Source organism: Siniperca chuatsi, linkage group LG18 (assembly GCF_020085105.1).
Source record: "Siniperca chuatsi isolate FFG_IHB_CAS linkage group LG18, ASM2008510v1, whole genome shotgun sequence".
Classification (NCBI taxonomy): Eukaryota; Metazoa; Chordata; class Actinopteri; order Centrarchiformes; family Sinipercidae; genus Siniperca; species Siniperca chuatsi.
This window is the reverse complement of record NC_058059.1, coordinates 4,208,008-4,227,663: the sequence shown is the minus strand read 5'-3', so window position 1 is coordinate 4,227,663 and position 19,656 is coordinate 4,208,008. Positions and strand designations below refer to the sequence as shown.

General features: G+C 41.4%; 1 protein-coding gene across 5 annotated transcripts in view; it reads right to left on the bottom strand.

The window, feature by feature from the left end:
* Nucleotides 1-7,655: 7,655 nt before the first annotated feature.
* Nucleotides 7,656-19,656, bottom strand: part of adamts6 (ADAM metallopeptidase with thrombospondin type 1 motif, 6) — a 67,616-nt gene continuing 55,615 nt past the window's right edge. For 3 of the 5 annotated variants that reach the window (XM_044174652.1, XM_044174655.1, XM_044174653.1), the window contains exons 22-25: nt 16,441-16,645; nt 16,185-16,361; nt 11,033-11,189; nt 7,658-9,297 (exon numbers count right to left, since the gene is read on the bottom strand). In XM_044174652.1, the coding sequence (XP_044030587.1) occupies nt 9,188-9,297; nt 11,033-11,189; nt 16,185-16,361; nt 16,441-16,645 (649 nt within the window). In that variant the 3' untranslated portion in view covers nt 7,658-9,187. Of the gene's footprint in view, nt 9,298-11,032; nt 11,190-16,184; nt 16,362-16,440; nt 16,646-19,656 lie in introns of all 5 variants that reach the window. The other 2 variants (XM_044174657.1, XM_044174656.1) reach the window with 2 other exon arrangements.

The following is a 19,656-nucleotide window of genomic DNA, read 5'->3' as shown; positions in this document are numbered from 1 at the left end:
AGTGGCTGTAAAGACAAAATGATCTGCTTGCAAGCAATTTTATTAATTGACTAGAGATTCATCAATCAATTGTACTCTAAAGTCCTATTTCAAGTGTAGGTCAGCTGATAGAGTTGTCCTTGTCTTTAATATATTTAAATAGCACAGTCACGGTTACACAAGAGATTGTAGGGACAACAAATAAGTGATACCACTCTGAAATTAAAAACTTTTTCCTTGTAAGCCAACTCACAATATATATGTTTCTTTGAGAATTCACCATAACTCTGTTAATTTTTATGTGAAAATATGAGATATGAACACACAAGAAAGGCCATCAAACTGATGAGCGATTCACCATCAATATACAGTTTCCTTAAAGCTGTATAAAAAGATTTTTGGCCTCTAGGGGGCAGAAAAACACAACCACCACATGTCACCAGCTTATAAAGTTGTTATGGCTAATGTGTTGGCATACAATTGCTTATTTACACATCCAGCAGACGCAAAGAAAATATTAGCATTCATTTGTAGTCGTGTTTCTGGCCACCTGATCTCTTTTTAGCTCTGGTTTGACTTTCACCAACTAAGACACATATCTGGATCTTTAGCTTGCTAGATGTTAGACTTTCTTCACCAGCTAGTTGCTAACTTTGTCTATCCACCATTTGCTTTGGGGCAAGTAGTGTATTGTGGGTTTATCAGAGGGTTGTTTTTTTTTTGCTGGAAACAGCTGCCTTTGGGAGCTTGTGAGATGCCAGTAAATGTGGTGTAAAACCAATACAATGAGCTAGAAGAGGCTGAAAGAGTTGGGTGTTTAATCTTAATGACTTCAGCAATAGGAGTGACCCTGTCGCATTGCACATTATCATTTGATCAAACGTTAATATCTCAAATATTGGTAGGTTTAAAGAAGTCTTTAATCTGCGTATTTCTGAGTATTTGGGGGAATTCTACTGGTGTTTACAAAGTGATGATCCATCAGCCAAATGTCAGAGGCTTAAATTTGTTTTTGGATACTCAATGACGGAGAGCTAGCTACTGGCTCCTGGCTATGAATCCCTTTGATCTTCTTTCTTTGTTCTTCTCTATACTACTGTGGATTGGACAGCAGTAGAAATAATGACTCCAAATACAAGCCCCTTTGCACTCACAAAAGTCTGCAATTCACTGAAAACTCATCTGCATTATGGAGGAACTTGTTGATCCACAAGCACTGTGGAAGGTCAGACTGCATTTTGGAGTTTCTTAGGGTTACAGTGTGTATATACATACAGCCACTGCAGCACAGCAGAGATGCAGCAGTGAGAATTTGTCTATTTGTGTTGACACATGGAAACATGGGACAATGATTATTTTATATCCACTGGGGTAACTCGAGGATTTTAATGAATCTTTCAGGAGAGCAAGATAGGAAAGTTTTGCACTTTTTCAAACAATCAGTTATCACATAAAAGTGATTAAACTTGTTCAACTTGTCGTCAAATTGCCAGAAAGAATGGTCTTGATGGAAACCACTGAAATCAACACAGCAGGATGTTTCTGCAGAAGTGACAGCAGTATGATCTGTCTTTAAAGGCCATTGTCATGAGTGGGAGCCTGTCTGAACCGGTTAAAATCTTTCTGACTTTGCCTGAAGATCAGGTCAGTGGTTTGGTCAAGACCTTAAGTGTTGTCCATTTCTAGAAAGCAGAATCTGTAGGCACTTGTTCAGAAATAGAACAACTTACTGAACTGAAATTGAAGAGTAATGTCTTCACAAGAGACTTTTGTCTGTTGTGGGACACAATCAGCAAGTAACGGCTATGTCACAGGCTTCCAGTATCACCTGTTTTGCAAGAACACACAAATTAATTTCAGTGTGCCAATTTCTGATGTGACCGGGCACTTAGGGAGCTCACTAAGAAACATTGTCCTCTTGAAATGCACAAAATAGTTTGCATGTGTGGCTATGGCATCCGTATGCACAGTAGTGTGTTTGGTTCACAGCTGATAAGGAAAGTGCAGAGCTCTAGACATTGACAGAAAACAGCTTTGAAAGAGGCCATGGTGCACAGCTGAAGCATTTCTCTTCACATCTTTGAAGGTGTTAAGGAAAAAACACATCCTCCTGGTATATATGATGGGGTGGCTGTTGCCCTCTCCTCTGCAGCCAGTGCCCTTCAGGGCTTTGATCTTGTCCATGGCAGTTCAATCTGGGCTTCAGCTGTGGGAAAGAGCAGTGGGGCTTAACAGGACAGAGTCCAAACAGAGCCCAGTAGATAGCAGGTGCTGGAGCCGTGACCTTCCCATCCCAGGCCAGCATTCCTGCCTGTCAGACCCCCCCGCGTCCGTGCATGCACTGTCTCCAGCCACACCATCTGGAGATGTTTGTCTTGCTGCACTGTGTTCAAATGGAAGAGTGTCCGAAACGCTTCAAGCACTCATCGACAACACCGCAGTACCACAGCAACTTTGATTAAGAACGATAAACCCTTAGAGAGCTATGTTGTTCGTCGCTATGCTAATTCTCACACCTGCCAGTTGGAGAATAAATACACAAATAGCCACTGTCTTTAAGTTTAGAGCCATGATATGTCTTCAGGACCCCAGCCAAGACTAATTCCACATGTCTTTGGGTTTTCAACCTCCAAGGGGAGGTAGATGATTACCACCCAAGAGACTCAAACTTAAATGTGGCTTAAAAATATCTTTGAAGTTTGACAGATTGTAGGATGCTGATGGGGTTTTTTTTGTGCATCCTTATAATTGTTGGTACCTTATTTCTGGTGTATCTTGCACATATTTGTATTGTCATGCAGCTTGTGAGGGATATTTAATTGCTGATAAGCAACAGCAATGGCTTCTCTCACTGTCAGCTGTTTCCATTTGAAGTGCAGAATCCTGGAGAAATCTGTTCCCCATCCTCTCTACACCTCTTATTATAAGCAGCCTGTGAGCTCCACGTCTCAGCACACACATGTGCTGGGAAATCATCTTGTCACTTATTCAGTCAAATACATATGGTACATGTCAAGGAGATTGATATTATCCGCTCGACTAATAAGGTCAACATACTGGAATAAGAGAGTTAAACAGTACTTTACTGTAGTCTCCATTTTGTAGTAAACAGACACGCTGACAGTGCCTTACTGTGCAGTGATGTCTAAAGGCCTGGTCACACCAGTATTTAGAGTGGGGAAATTCTATTGGAATTAATATAAATCGCCGCAGTTAGTGGATCCGCACAATTTTTTGCGTCGAGGTAAACTTTGGTGAAGTTTAAATTTGCACCTTTGACCAATAGCAACCCATCTTGACAGTGCTGACCTTTGAGGGGACGGAGAGCCAGAGAGTCCAAAATGGAGGAAGCTATCGTAGCTTATTAGCCGTGTTGCACCATTCACTTTAGCAAGGTCGTTAGCTTGGAGATCTTTATTTTTCCCTCTTCAATAACTTTTTTTGAATTAAATGGTGTGCAATGGTGAAATTCCAAGGTGGAGTAAACAGAACAGTAGAGAGAAAATAGAGAGAATCTCCAAGTGCTATTATGAGTTAGCGGTTAGCTTGCCTGCTACAGCAGTTCACCGACTAGCCCTGGGAGTATAGTCACTACGTCACCAAGCTTCTAGAACTAAATATTTCCCAAACATATGCACCCGGCCTTAAGGCTGACAGTGCTGAAACCAAGAAAATACTTGGTAATTCAAAGATAAATACCAATAAAGCTGCGTGACAACATGTGTTGTCTTGAACTCGGTCTTACTTTCATCGCCTCATCATCTGGAGGCCTCTTGGCCATGTGTACCCGCACAGTATCCAGTGAACAGCTTACGTTTCTCAAGAAAAACCTTCTGTTTGTATGTTTAATCTGCAATGAGGTATCGTCGACGTATGTGCACACATAATCGTGTGCAAATGTTTCGTGTGAAGTAGCCACCTCAGGGCTATCAGGTCCTCTGCTGATACAGAATCTCTCGGCCTGAATTCCATCACCTTCCTTTTTTTCTCTCCTTGTCGCCTTCAGCTTTGCAGGTTAGGACTAATGTAATCACAGACCCCTGCAGACGGTCCAGTGCGGGAGACAGAAGCTGGGCCAGATGTACAGGTATTCTAAACTGGTTACATTAGACCAAACAGGCCATCTGTCTCCCTCTGTAATTGGACACTGTGGATTAGAAGGAGACGGCGGCCTTTCCCAGCCAAGTGGGCTAGTTACTGTTTATTTGGAATTAATTACCAAGGAGAGTGGAAACCTCACAGCTCCCAAAGAGTGAATCCAGACACTTGAGGCCAGGATGAGAGGAAGGAGAGTGCCATACCAAAGCTGTGGCAACAGAGCTGGGACAGTTGAGAATGGTGTTTGACGCTGCTCACTTAAAATAGCTGACGTTTATTATGTTTGAATCTCAGATGATGACGCAGCTGGCATATCAGAGTTACGTAGATAAGGACAAAAGCTTTTACAAACGTTGCCCTTCTTCTCCGATTCGGTCACCCTAAACTGAGGCAGCGAATGAATGGATTTCTTCAGCGTTGGTAACGGGTATCCTGGTGTGATGCCATTAGCTTTTCTCATGCTGTGGGTGCTTTCCAAGAGTTGAGTGAAAGGACAAGAGCATATATCTCTTAAAGCCTGTGAGAACGGAGCATCCGCCCTGGCACCAACACTTCTCATTTGATCCTCAGTGTTTGTATGAGCATTTTCCTCTCACATGGATCACTGTGTACATGAATAGAAATGTCATGGCATGTTTTGATGAAATGAATACACTAACACAGAGTCTCTTTAAAAGCTGCTCTTTTTATTGTATCTACTTTTTTAAAAAAAAAGGGCTGGTGAAGGGCTGTATCACTGCATTTTTTTCACTATGCTAAATTTCAGTTTGCATGCAGTGAAATAAATGTACAAGTGAGACAACACAATAAATTAGCATATAATTTACATTTGAAAAAAAAAATTAGTAACAGTGTACCAACATTAATACTGAATATAAAATATAAGCAAATAATCACATGATGCTTTTCATTTCTCTTGCACTTTAGGTACAGGTATAAGCAATGTGACATTCAAACATCCAAGTTCACAGCAATGAGTACCAGTTTGATTGATTTCACTTCTCTTTTTCTGGAGGCTCTGTATCCCACAGCCAGTAGATGAGTTAGTCCAAGCAGTTTGAATTCAATTGATTTCAAATGCTTTTCAGCATCCACTGTCCTTTCCCAACTGCCTCATTCAAGGTTTGGTAACCAACAAAATCTGCTCGACATTGTCATACTGAAGGTGGCTACAAAAAAGTAGCAGCAGCAAAATTAGAAATTAGTTGTTAACAGCTTCGATGAGATTCTTGCACACTCCTACATTGTCTCTCAAATTTCTCAGACTCCTACTGTACCTCCATAACAGAGTGTGTGATGGAGACGTTGACACGTTGTTCCCTTTCACAACCCTTACACCAGCAGAAATGTCACCTGGGTAAAGGGATCAGTTACAACTGGGTGAGTGTCCATTTTGTTGGTAGCACAAACAACAATACACGGTTAACAATGAAAATTCCCAGTGTGAGGTATAAACAGATACAAACAAAACAATAACATGACCAGCATTTACCAACAGAGATATTGACAAGGATATTATTTCATATTGTTTGGATCCAGCCTCACTTTTAAGCACACTGGAGGGTTGAATGGAAGCACCCACTTGATAGCACCAGAAGCCTGGGAAGGCCGTAACCCTCGGAGCAGAGCAGGAGGAAATGAAGAGGTAAACACAGTACTCCAAGGAAATAAAAAAATAAAATAAAATAAAAGAGAGGAAAAGCACCATTGAGTTGGCTGTTTTTGTGTTTTCACTGAGGGACAAAGATGATGAGAGGAAAGGGAAGAAGGACGAGGGGGTAACCTTTCTTTGGAGGGGGTGTCTGAAGTCTGGATACGTGGTCTGGCAACATATCCATAATAAATGTGATGTGTGTGTGTATTTAGCACTAGTCCCTTATTTAAAGGAATAGTTAGAAATTTTGGGAAATACACTTATTGCTGAGAATCAGATGAGAAGATAAATACCCCTGTCATGTCTGTATGCTAAATATGAAACTACAGCCAGGAGACGGTTATCTTAGCTTAGCATAAAGACTGGAAACAGGGGGAAACTCCTAGCCTGGCAGCAACTCTAAAGCTCACTAATGAACTTGTTTTCATCATCAAGCCTCCTGGAACCGAGCTGGGCCGTGAAGCGATTTTCGTGTAGTGGCCACATGGGGTATTGCAACTTCAGCATTCATCACATTACGCACACTGGCCCAAAAAGCGTTTTCCCCATACACAATCATTGTAAAAGGAGGGGCTGTGAAACGGTGAATAAATTCTTCAGGGTGTCACAAACCCCCTGAAATTACTCTTTTTATTATCAGAATTTGATCTTTTCAGTCCAATAACATTTGGAAAGTCTAGAAGAGCCATATGATTAAATTATTTTATCCCATTCATCTGGCTCAGCTGGAGAAGGACTTTTTCCAGCCAGTGAGCAACTGTCAGAGGAATAAATGGGGCACGATCTTTGAACGCGGTATCCAGTTCTCCTTAATATATCTATCTATACACCAGACGCAGTGACTTCCTGGAGTCTTCACAATGAGGTTGCCAGGCAACCAACAGAGACTCCAGGCCAAAAGATAGTCTGGCACATCACCCCCGCTACTTGTCGTTTTTACTCAAGGTTAAAGGTCCACTGTGTAACATTTAGGAGGAGCTATTGGTGGAAATGGAATATAATATTTATAAGTATGTTTTCATTAGTGTATAATCGCCTGAAAATAAGAACCATTGTGTTTTCGTTACCTTAGAATAAGCTGTTTATATCTACAGAGGGAGCAGGTCTCCTTACACAGAGGCCGCCATGTTGCACCGACATGTTTCTACAGTAGCCCAGACAAACCAAACACTGGCTCTAAAGAGGGCCGTTTGCGAGTTTCGCGGCCACCGTAGCTTCTCTTACACTGGGGGCAAGCCGTATTCAAATGGTTGCAAACAGCAATTTCACCACTAGATGCCACTAAACCCTACACACTGGACTTTAACACATACTCTTCAAACTGAACTGACTGTAGTGAATCATCATTGTCACCGACCTGACTGACTTCCACTCACCGGTGACTGAAAGCACCGTTGTTGGCTCAGCTGTGATATACAGTACAGTACGTTACTGCAAGAGCCCCATAAACGATCACGATGTGATAACTGTCGCAAATAGTTGGCTGCTGAGCTATTAACCTTTACACAGTGCTGGTATGGGCCTAGTTTTGGACTGAACTTAACGTAACAGCTTAAACCAGCAACTGACTGAATGTGCTACTGAACTGAAGACACTCGCCGCACTTCTCAACTTTAGGAAAGCTTACTGAACTAAACTAAACGATTCAAATCAGCAAAGTGATTTGTAATTTCCACCTCTACTTTTTACGCTCCGGTTTTTGGACAGATTCAAGAAATGAGATATAACATGTTAATTTGTGACCTTTAGAGGTGCTGATAGGTGGATATTTTTACGGTTGGACAGAGCCAGGCTAGCTGTTTCGCCCTGTTTCCAGTCTTTATGCTAAGCTAAGCTAAACAACTCCTGGCTAAAGCTTCATATTTACAGTACAGACATGATGTCATAGAAAAGGTTTCAGTCGTAGTCATCTGGACACTGTTTTCAGAATCAAGACGTTTCGGCTCCCATCCGGAAGTCATTCTCAATTGTGATTGACTTCCGGATGGAAGCCGAAACGTGTTGATTCTGAAAACAGTGTCCAGATGACTACGACTGAAACCTTTTCTATGATAGAACACTCCTGGACGAATGAGGGACTACACCGTCTACAGACATGATGGTGAGTGGTATCAATCTTCTCATCTAACACTCTGCAAGAAAGCAAATAAGCAAAAATGTTGAACTATTCCTTTAACTCTTATCAGTGCTAAAACCATGACAGTCTTCGCTTGCTGCTGAAATACAAAAATATGACCGCTTACCAACATTTGATTAAATAATCACCCAGCTTAAAAGAGTAAGAAATAGTGACTGCACTGTGATTCCAATGAACAAGCTGCTTCATAGAATATGCTCCTTCAAAAGGAATCCTTCAATAGTGAAGTGAAAGCTCCTCAGTGGGATGTTTAGTAAAGGCCAGTTTGGTAATAGTGTTACATGTGTCCCAGGCACAGTCTGACAATATCTTCATACTACTCTAAACTAATGACTGACACTGGGTGAACTTTTATTTGAGTGTTAGGAACCAAGGCACCCGTCTGGGGAAAGAAAAAGTGATTTAAAGGTATTTTCTGGTCCTGGATTAACATCATATATAATATACAAATCCTTACAGTATATAAGGGTTTAACGTATGTTACAGTATGTAATATTTCATTCCAGCACAGAGACGTTGAATATTAATTCAATCACATTAAATTCCCTTCCATGACAGTAGGTTACTATCTGTCACAAACATGATCAGAGGACAATATCTCAGCTCTGTTTGGAATTGTACAATAAATATACAGTACACTGATGGGGTTTCTCTGTCGTATTTGAGCGGTAAGTTGGCAAAGTATTTACACGAAAAAGTGCACCGAAGCCAAAAGTCTGCCTGCCAATAGCACCATCACAGTCATCCCAAAGACATGAGTCCGACATGTTCAACTCCCATCCCCCCTCTTCTAGTGAGGAGTCCTCCCCTCCGTCTGTCCATCTCCGGGGTACATCCTCTGTGAGCGATGTGTCCAGCACTTTGGATTCATAAAACAACAAACACGAAGGAAGACTAACAATGATATTAATAATTATTATTATAATAAAAATAACATCACCAACAAATAATCTTCCAAGTTCCACTTCACAGAAGTGAAAATTAAAAAAAAAAAAAAAAAAAAAAACAAGTTTGTGTCAGCGTTATGGGCTGAGCAGTGGTTTGGATTCCACCACGATGGAGGGCAGGAGGATCAGGTGAGATAAACAGGGAAATCCTTACTTCTCTCCCCCTCTTTCGCCAGCACCGATCTCTTCATCTCTCTTCCACTGGTCCAGAGGTTTGTTTGTTTTTTCAGTCGGCCCTGTTTTCTTCTTCTCTCCCTTTCAGTGCCGTATCAGCCTCCCTCCATCTTTCTTACCTTTCTCTCTCTCTCTCTCTCTCTCTCTCTCTCTCTCTCTCTCTCTCTCTCGCTACATCTGGCTGTCGTGCTCCCTGGGTCAGTGCCCCTGGCAGGTCTTGCAGCACATCTGTCTGAAGTACGCACGGCTGCAGAACTTGAACTTCAGTACCAGCGGGCAGTAAGCCACTTTGTTTACATCTTTGCATTCTGGACAGAGAGAGAAGAATGTTAATACATTTAAAATTAACTTCCTGAATAACTTTTTTATGTTTTTTCCTGAGTATGACTCCTTTTAAAAGGTGACCTTCTGTAGGGTTCACCAAGTGAAATTTAAGACTTTTGAAGACCTTTAATACCACATAGAATGTAATTTAATACCTGTTTTACAATTACAGTTATAGCATCCAAAACAAAAACCAGTAGGGATGATATGGTCAAGAATGATTTATTATTTATTAAATCACATTTTTTCAGTACTTTCTGGCATGATATAATTAAATTAATTTAATTAACTCGTCCTGGACCCAGATAAGCGGCATGAAATGGATGAATGGATTAACCAATTAAATACGATTAATTCATTAAAGTTCATGTAAGTTTTGGCTAAAATCAACACTTGCCCATTATGAGACGATGAGCTTTGCAGCTGCTGTAGCTTCAATAGTGACTGTGTTTGCTGCAGGTCTGACAAACAGCCCGCAATCAGATACAAAACATTTTCTAACTAACAGAGAAATATTTAAGACTTTTCAAAGACCTGCAGATACCCTGTACTATATACTGATGTTTATTTCCAATATTTTATTTTTAAATACAAAATAACGTGTTAATATTTCGCTTGTCTCACAAAAAGAGCAGAACCATATGTAATTTCTGCTACCTTGATTAGGAAATACAGTCAAAAATGCTTTTATTGTGCAACAAATTGAATATTTTTTCTTTAAGGACCATACCTTCAGAACAGTGTTAAGTGTTTTTAAACAACCTTCTGGGTCCTTCAAATATCACCAGGTATTTATTTTTCAGAAATTCGGATGCTTAGCGCTGTGAATCCAATGAAATGTTAATACATGAGAGGCACAAACTGGGGTTAACCTGCTACATGAGGGCTGGTGCATCCCCCTTAGGCCTCAACAGAATACAACTCTGCAACTATACTTGGACGCAGAGGCTGAGACAGATCCTGGCCTCGTTCACTAACTGGGCTATCTGCCATCCCTACCATGCACACACACACACACACACACACACACACACACACACACACAAACTGCTTGCTGGATGCCGGACAGGCAGTGCTCTAAATGCCTTATCACGATCAGAGTGTCTTCCCTTATTAGGCTTTGGCCCCTGCCTCCGCAGAGCCAAATGAAACGAGACATTGCCTCACTGCTGTCCGTAAAGGAACAATTAGCCTACAGCTAATCCCATTAGCCAGCCTGTAAACGCTGCTCACGTTTTCCATTCAGGCTAATCGAAAGGCCCTTCTCTATGCATCTGAATAGCCATCCATCATGTGTAAGTGTATATGGAGGGTTGAGCTGTTTCGCTTTGACCAGGAGCCAACCTCACTGGAAAGATTAATGTAGCTGGCAAAGTGTAGAGGAGTGTGTCATCCAAGTGTGTTTAGGTCATAGAAGAACAGTGAAGATGAAGATAGAGACAGTTTATAACCTTTTCAATTGGGGCTTTGTGTGAAAGCAATGCATATACAGTAGATAGGTATTCACATAAACCATCTGCCTTTGCATTTGAAGGAGCTGCAGTTTTAAATAGAAACCTGCGTCTGTCCGGTGACCACACATTTTCTTTGTGAGCGTGATGAAAACTGCAAGCAGACAACTCGTCACACAGATGAGTTGAGCCAGCGCTATTAAAATGTGATGGCAGAGTCAGATGTGTGTGTGTGTGTGTGTGTGCGCCGTACGTTTCGTCATCTTACCGTCGCCATTGGAGATGGGGGTGGCGTCGCACTTGCTCTCACACTGCTGCATGGTGGTGGGTCGGAGCGACTCTGCGCACTCGTTAGACGGCTGCCCAGTGTAAGAAAGACACTGCACCGTCCTCATCTGCTGGCCCAGGCCACACTGGGCCGAACACTGTAACAGAGGACATCAGAGTTAAACTTGTTGTCTATGCAGGAGCATGTTTAGCCAATGAAGAGGTTTCTTCAATGTTAAATGAGGACCATCTTTCCTCTGTGACCCTGAGTGCTGCGCTGTAAGTCTCCCTCATGCACGCAGACACACACACTCAGCCATTCTGAGTAATCCCTGCACATACACAGCATCATTGATCCAATCAACCAATCATCAGGGCACGGAGGCAGCGAGCAGACAGAGTCACCTTCCCTTTTGTCTGATTCAACTGGCTGCTTGTCAGTGACTGGGTTTCCTAACTCGGAGTAACCAGGTCAGCTGTTGCTCACGAGGTTTTTCTCTGCGCAGAAAAAACATATTTTTGTGTATGTGTAAGGAGAGAACGAGAAACAGACAGACAGAAATTTGCCTTTTGTTTCTCCTGAGGAATTCCACTCTAATTCTTTTCAGACTAAGAGCTGAGCTACAAGCAGTGTGCACGGCTGAAGGAGACGAGGGTGAATCATTTCAGATGAAAATATAAAGCTACATCTGCTAAGTGCTGCTGGCTGAAAGGCCATAACCAGAAATACCTTCAACTGACGATTGGATTTACATTATTTATGAACACTTTCTCCATAAGACTGCAACAGGATGAGTTTTTGAAAATATGCACATGTATGTAATATGAAACTTGTACATTACACCTAAACGTCAATCATTAGTTTAAACCTGCAATAATTGATTTTTTTGGCCACTTCGGAGCAGCGGTAACAAGTTGTGAACACAACATTGACATATCATCACCTTTTAAGTTGACATGGCAAACTTGTTAGCAAACAGTTGCTTATTAACACATCCAGCAGTTACCGAGAAACATTGTCATTCATTTTGAGATGTGTTTTTGGCCACCTGATGAAAGTTAGTCCAATATTTACTCTCTTTTAGCTCTGTTTTTGTCTCTACCAAATCCAGAGGGAAATATCTGGATCTTTAGCTGTTAAATGCTCCACTATGTTCACTATGATAGATGTACAGACAACTATCACTGGAATACTTGATGGGAAAACATGATGATTCTCAGACAAAGCTCTGGAGGTATATGGAGCATGTTTTTATGATTTCCAAGCAGATGTATGGATGTTTACTCACGACGGACATTGAATGACTTATGACTCAGAGAAGGAGTACAAATTTTGACGCAAATTGCAGCAATCAGGCATGAGCTGTGTGTCACAGCCACAACGGTTGCTGCAACTGCTGACCGTGTTGTTAAGCCAGCCAAATCACACAGTTCACACAGTATCTTTGCCTCACATCTCTTCCTCTAACCCTTCCCCCTTCAACTCTCAGGCGTGCCTCACAGTTTTAAAACCTCTGGTATAGCCACATAAAAAGGTCATTTAAAAAAAGAAGAAATCATAAGGCCTTGCTTCTGCCAAAATGTGTCTTCTGGATGGATGATTTTCCAGCCTAGCTCATATTGTTTTATACAAATATAAATAAACTAAAACAGCTGCAACTCCAGAAGCAGAATATACTGAACACAGGTGCAATGAAGACTCGTCTGCTGACTAAAAGCTTCTGATCAGGAACAGAGGAAGCGTTAGGGTCCACTGCCTGTTTGTGTGTTACAACTCAAAGGTCTGCAATAACTGAAGGAACTACATGAATGTTAAGTCTATGTTAATGTTAATCACTAATGGTAAATAGATAATTCATTAATTCTTGCATTATGACTTGTGAACAACTCAGTTATAATATAAATGGAAATTATGTCTACAATGTCTTTATTTTTAAACCAATTTTCAATTTCAGTGCATCCAACAAGCTTTTTCAAATCAACAGGTTGTTTCTGCTTTTGCTGACTCTAGAACAGCCTCCCAAAGTCTCAGAGAAGCCAAACCCATTTGTTTTCTTCGGTTTTCTCTCGGATTTTATACCTTTTATTTTGTGTGTTATACACTTAATTTAGCTTGTTTTTACATACTGTCTTCTTTATATGTTTTATTTCCCTCTTATATCTTCTTTCTGTAAAGCACTTTGTAATCTCTGTTTTAAAAAATACTTGCTATATGGATGTTTGGAAATTGCATGCAGGTACAGTATAGTGAGGACTTGTATATTTAAACTGAGCCCACACAAAAACAGAGCAATGTAGTCTACTCCATTCAGTGCAGTGAGGAAAACTGCAAAGAACGGTGCAGAGGTGAGACCAAACAGCCACTTCACAAAAGACTTTATCAGCACAGACGACACGCTAACTCAGGATTACAGAGCACCGTGCATTTGCATCTAAAAGCTACAAACCGCACATTTGAAGACAGCGAGGTGAAGAATCTAAGTAGAGAGAAGAGTTGGTTTGAATGGGGCGTCAAAGAAGCCATTTTTGTAAAAAAAAAGAGAACCCCTCTTTGAACAGAAATGGTGGTCTGAGATTCAATCTGCCCAAAGTCTATCACAGTGTATTAGCACCTTGGTCACGCCAATCATCATCAATCAGGTACTTAACAGTGATGAGGGAGGTGCAGCCAGAAAACAATAGCCCTGATTACTGATCACTGGGCCATCTTGGAAACTATTAGGTCAGTTTCAGGTGAAACTAGCTATTAACAGATACTCAGGCAGATTCCTTCCTGAGGGCAGGGCTTATGTAACACAGAGTAGCTTAAATTTCTAGTTCCCGTCCCATTTTTTCACAATTGAGAATGACGGGAGCCGAAACATCTTGATTCTGAAAACAGTGTCCAGATGCCTACGACTGAAACCTTTTCTACGATAGAACACTCCTGGACGAATGAGGGACTACACCGTCTGATTTAAACTGAGTAACTTTGATCATTCTCAAAAAAAGCAATGTTGAGGTGTGGCTCTCTTCCTGTTTCTGCATCTTAGCTGAATAGTTAATTTGCATATCACAAGTTTATCACAAGAGAAGTAAAAAAAATTGATTCATAATAACACAACATTAACTTTGTTTCACAGGCCTTTTTTCCCCCAAATGTTTTTGTCCATAGTTTCAGTCCACTTCCTCTAATCTGCTTGTCCATTCTCCTGTGGAAGGCGCATCCTCGTTGAGCCGATGTTCAGTTGTACATTTCCTTGCTAACCAAAAGAATATTTTATGTTTGAAAAGTATGAATGTCTACAATCTTCAGGGATTATTCCCAGTACTGCAGTCTTATTTAGGATTTATTTACAAGGATATCTCCAAAACATTGGAGTATTAAATGTTGATGGGTCTTAATAAGAGTAACCAAAAGCATATGGTCCATACTGGCTTGGTTTTCTAAGAGAAGAAGCAAAAACTTAATGAAAAATGACTCTATTCGCTGGACTCGCCTTAACCAAAGAACTAAGGGAGAAAACGTTTGTTGACACATGAAAAAGGTTGTTGTACTGAACCCAAAATGTGCACCTGCATTTCTTTTTGACTTCTATCAATGTGCCAGTTGTAATAAAAACTGAGATTTGTTCTATGGGTGGCCATTAAACTCTTTTGCGGAATAAAAAAAAAAAAAAGACCTCAAAAACAATTCCTGTAACTGCCAACACACCTTTGGCAAAATACAAGCCTCAAATGAAGTGGATATCTTCATAATTACTCACTGAGAAACAACACACTTGTCAGCCATCACTATGCGTATGTGTCCATGTACGAGTGTGTGATATAAACCCAGCCTTCAACAAACGGCCATCCCCTGCTGACGAGAGAACTACCAGGCTTTCTGTCACCTTCAATGATCCTCTCTGGCTGCCTCAGATCAGTGAGCCCGCATGTCATCCCTTCCCAATTAGAGAGTCTTTATTAGGACCTGCTGCCGGCCATGACAGATGGCATACGTCAATGGTGCGACTTAAATGGGATTTGAACCAGTGACCTTTTGGCCTTTGAGACCAGGCGCTCGGTAGCTGGCAACAATCTCCCCTTTCTGACGCTTCAAGGGCCGGCCCGGCAAGGGACCGGAGCAATGAGGGCGAAGCTTGTAATTACAGCCAAAAAAAAGAAGAGGTGGAGGCCGAGGGGGGAGAGTTGCACACACACACACACACACACAACTCTGCAGTGCATGAGAAAGTGCTGTGTAAGAGCAGACTCCAGCTGTTGCTCTACAAGGTATTAACCTTGGCTCTGCGAGACAAGGAATCCACTCTTTGATGGACCACGCTGAGGTTATCAGTCAGGTCTGCTTTGTTTATGACTGTTATTGGCACTGATTGAATTGTAAAAGTGCGTTATTGATGTTTGTGTGTGTGTGTGTGTGTGTGTGTGAACACACATGTGGCTGTTATGAGGAGAAGGCAAGGGAGAGCTGTGACCTAGACTGCCTGACTCTTGACCTTTGACCTCTGACCTGAACAACACAGAGCTAAAACCATGACATCACCTCCACCAGAGCAACGAGTGACTCGCAAAACCATCTTCTAAACATCAGAACACACTGTTTAAAATTCCACTTTTACACTAAATTAATAACAAATCCTACAAAATAACAAGCCATACTTTTTGTAGATACAACTTTCTCTGACGCACGTTCTTTGGCGTCCTCTCACCAACATGAGTCAGCTGTGTTGTAAAGTGTTCAACAGCTTTGCTGAGCACACTAAGTCATGTCAGGGTGAGCCCAAGAATGCTACTCCTCTAAATCGTGTTCCTGGAAGTGATCGAGAGGCCTGGTCTGAGGCAGAGATAAACTTCAAACAGCCAGAAGGATATTACTGCCACTGATCACACACTCCAGGCCTGCTGGAGCACTTGGACTCGCACACACAAACACAACGTCTACGCACACACACACGTCACAGGCCTGCTTAGAACCCCCCAGTATGTCATCCAGGTGTAAATTATATTAACCATTCACCAACACATGGAATCTATCTGTGCATCTTTTGTCTTTTAAACATTCAAGCTATCCTTTTAAAGGATTAACCAGCGTACTGTTGTTTGGGAAGCTCACTAAAATCATGCGTAAGTTAAAAAGATCAGGCAGTGATGTGAAGGAGGTGCTGTCCTACCTGTCCCCATTCGCCAGGGATCCAGCGAGGAGGAGGACAGCGTCCTAAACTGCAGCGGATTCGGACCGGAGGTTTGTTGTGGCTCGGGCAGTGGGCGGGCGGAAAGGTCTTGGTCAGGTCGCTGCTCTTACACAAGGCGATGCGGTGCTTGAAGCCGGGGCCACATTTAGGTGTGCACTAAAGAGGGAGGAGGAGGTGTAAGAAGAACATCTCGACAGCGCAAGGAGCTAAAGTTAGTTTCAGAATATTGTCTTACCTCTGACCAATCCAGAGTGACCCACTTTGGCGGGCAGGACTGGTTGTTGCAAGACTCTTGTTCGATAGGTCGGTGAGTCAGACAGTGGGTGTCCTCTAGTGTCTCCTCCTCAGCAGGGCCAATCTTCCTGATACACAGGACTGTCCTCGTCCTTATCCCGCCGTCACATGTCTTCCCACACTCCAGCCAGTCGCCAATAAACCACCTGGAGGAGAGAAACACGAGTTACAACAGAAGAACCAAAGCTAACAATGAGCTCGGTTTTAGAACTCTGTGTACCAGCGTGTTATACACCCTGTGGTTATTTCATTACAAACAGGCTTTTGGTAATTAGTTAGGGTGTAAAATCACATTATGGTACTGTACATTTGAGTGGCTTTATCAAGTTTGGATTACAAAAAGGGCAAAGCAGGAAAATGCCCTGCATTGAACCTCAGGGGCTCCCAAAAGCCACAGGTTCACTGGTTTGTGGTAATTTGATTAATTGCAAAATTGTTTGGAAATATGCACCACCAAAGTACAATATAAACAGAAAAGGGCGATGAAAAGGTGGGTCCTGTGTTAAAGGTTCCCTATGGAGGTTTTTACCTCTAGTAGTGCTATGGAGCTGTTTTGTTCTCGTGCATGTGCATGAGGGCACACATGCACGCGGGTGACACGATACACATTCTTGGCAATGGTTTCACACTATTCCACTGAGCAACAGATGGGAGTAAAGTGCCAAGAAACATAGTAATTCGCCAACAAAGGCAGGGAAGAAGAAGACCGCAAGCTTGTAAATATGGATATAAACAATGCAGGATTTAAAATACTTAAAAAAAATCTACTTTGCAAATGTTTTATGAGAAAGGAAATGCATTCATTACTTTTGTTAGAACCGAAGGATACACACAACCCATTTTACTAAGTAATACTCAATGTAAATATATGTTTTCTTTGTTTACCAGAAAACTCCACAGGGCACCTTTAATCCTGAGGCTCTGTTTATGCAGGGGTTCTTTGTCTAGTTTTTGCTGGGTTAATTCGACCATGAAAAGGAATATTTGACCTTTTGAGAAATGCGCTTTCTTGCTGATAGTTGAGATCGATAACGTTCTCATGTCTGTGCATTAAGTATGAGGCAGGAGACAAGAGACGGTTAGTCTTGGTTAGTTTAGCTGAGCATAAAGACTGGAAGCAGGGGGAAACAGCTAGTCTCTCTCCAAAGTAAAAAAACATCCACCTCCCAGCACCTCTAAATCTCACACACACATTGTATCTCATTAGTTTAATCTGTACACAAACAGTAATGTAAAAATAACAATTTAAGGTTTTAGAGAGAGTTACCTGGGGTAACTTGGCTAGGCTAGCTAGGCTATCACGTGTAAGCCACCAGATCTACCTCCGTACTTAACGCACAGACATGAGAGTGGTATCAATTATCTCATTTAACTCTCGGAAAGAAAGAGAATAAGCGTATTTCTCAGAATTTCAAACTATTACTTTAAGAGTATTGAAACTATGTGTACTATAAGAGCAACCTCATTTAAGTGTGGCTTGACAAAGTGCTGTTGTAACATCTAAAGTTACCCACATAGACAAAAATGGGGAAATGATATTGGACACGAGACCAACACCTGGACAAAATGTCTTGATTTGAACATTTTAACATTCATTAAAACATGAATGATGCAGACAAACTCTTGTGACCTGGCAGACAGGTAACCACCATGTAGTTGTGCGTGCCGTGCCATGCCAGGCCGCTGAGCTTTTGACCTCCAGAAAATTAGACCCAGTCTTATTCAACCCTTTGTCTACAGACTTTAGAATTAATATCATAAAACTGCCCAGACAACAGCCCTCCAAACACATCCAGCCTGTGAGATATTACATCATCTGAAGGAATGTATACAGAATTAACAATGTGTTCAAACATCTGTGTTAGCTTTCATTACTCGAGCCCATAAAACCCTGGCGATTCTAAAACAATCGTGTTTACATGGTCTCCTTTAGTCGGCCTTTCCTGAGGCTGCAGAAGGAGTGTTTGCCTTCCTAACAGACACAAATGTCATGTGTGCACTGTAACTCAATACACACACATGTGTTGTAAAAGCCTTTAAGTACTAATCAAAATAAATGAGATACCACAAGTCTGCATCCACTGAATACAGATGTGAAAATAAATAACCCAAGACTGTAGTCTGAATGTATGAAAACAAATTACCACTTATACAGTAGATTTACGATACTATCAGTTTTTTTGGCTGAAACCCAGCTGAAAGACACCAACACTCACTCTCATACACAAATAATTGTCAGATAGTCTGAAACTAATTAACTCAATGCATTTAATCCCTCTTTTTCCAGACATGATTGAAGTGAGTGAGTCTGGCCATGTGTCCAGCTACAGTGTGGGGTTTACAGACATTTGGCCACCAAACACAAGTTCATATTCCACCTGTATACGTGTATATTACCCCTCGAGGATCGGTAAAGAAGCCAAAACAATCAAACACAGGTGGTCATTTTCAGGGCTCTCATTTCTGGCACGAGGCAAACACTGAAAATAGTTAACATATGAAGTTATAAATCACTGCCATTTTATTTTATTATTTTCTTCCAAACACATTTCACAAACTAAGGCTCATTGGAGGCGAATTAATATCATGAGTCAGTCTTATTTTTATGGAGGGCTTTTCTTTTGAAAGCATTAACCTTAAGCTGCTATACTCAATGTTTTTATATTTACAATGGATCAAATGTCTCTCTGTAATGTGAAAGGTGTAGCTCATAGTGACAAACCTACAGAGAATTATCACCTGACACAGTTCTCCTCGGCTCTACGGAGCTTGCAACTTTACTGTTTTGGTTCAGTCTGACCGCTGTCATCAGCGTTGTTTCCAGATGTAGCAGGCAGCTGTTTTCAGCAAAAAAAGCTCTAAACAGGAGATGAACTTAGCGACTAGCCGGTGAACATAGTGAACATAGCATTTAGCAGCTAAACAGCCAAATATTTCCCTCAGGAGTTGGTGTAGGCCATAAATAGGGTTAAAAGAGAGTGAAAATTAGATTAAAATTCATCAGACACACGACTCCAAATGAATGCTAATGCTGCTGAATGTGTAAATAGGTAAGTGTTTGCTAACACGTTTGCTATATTACCTTAAAAGGTGATAATATGTCAGTGTTGTGTTTACAGCTTGTTTCCACTGCCTCCAAACGGCCCAAAAAATTAAT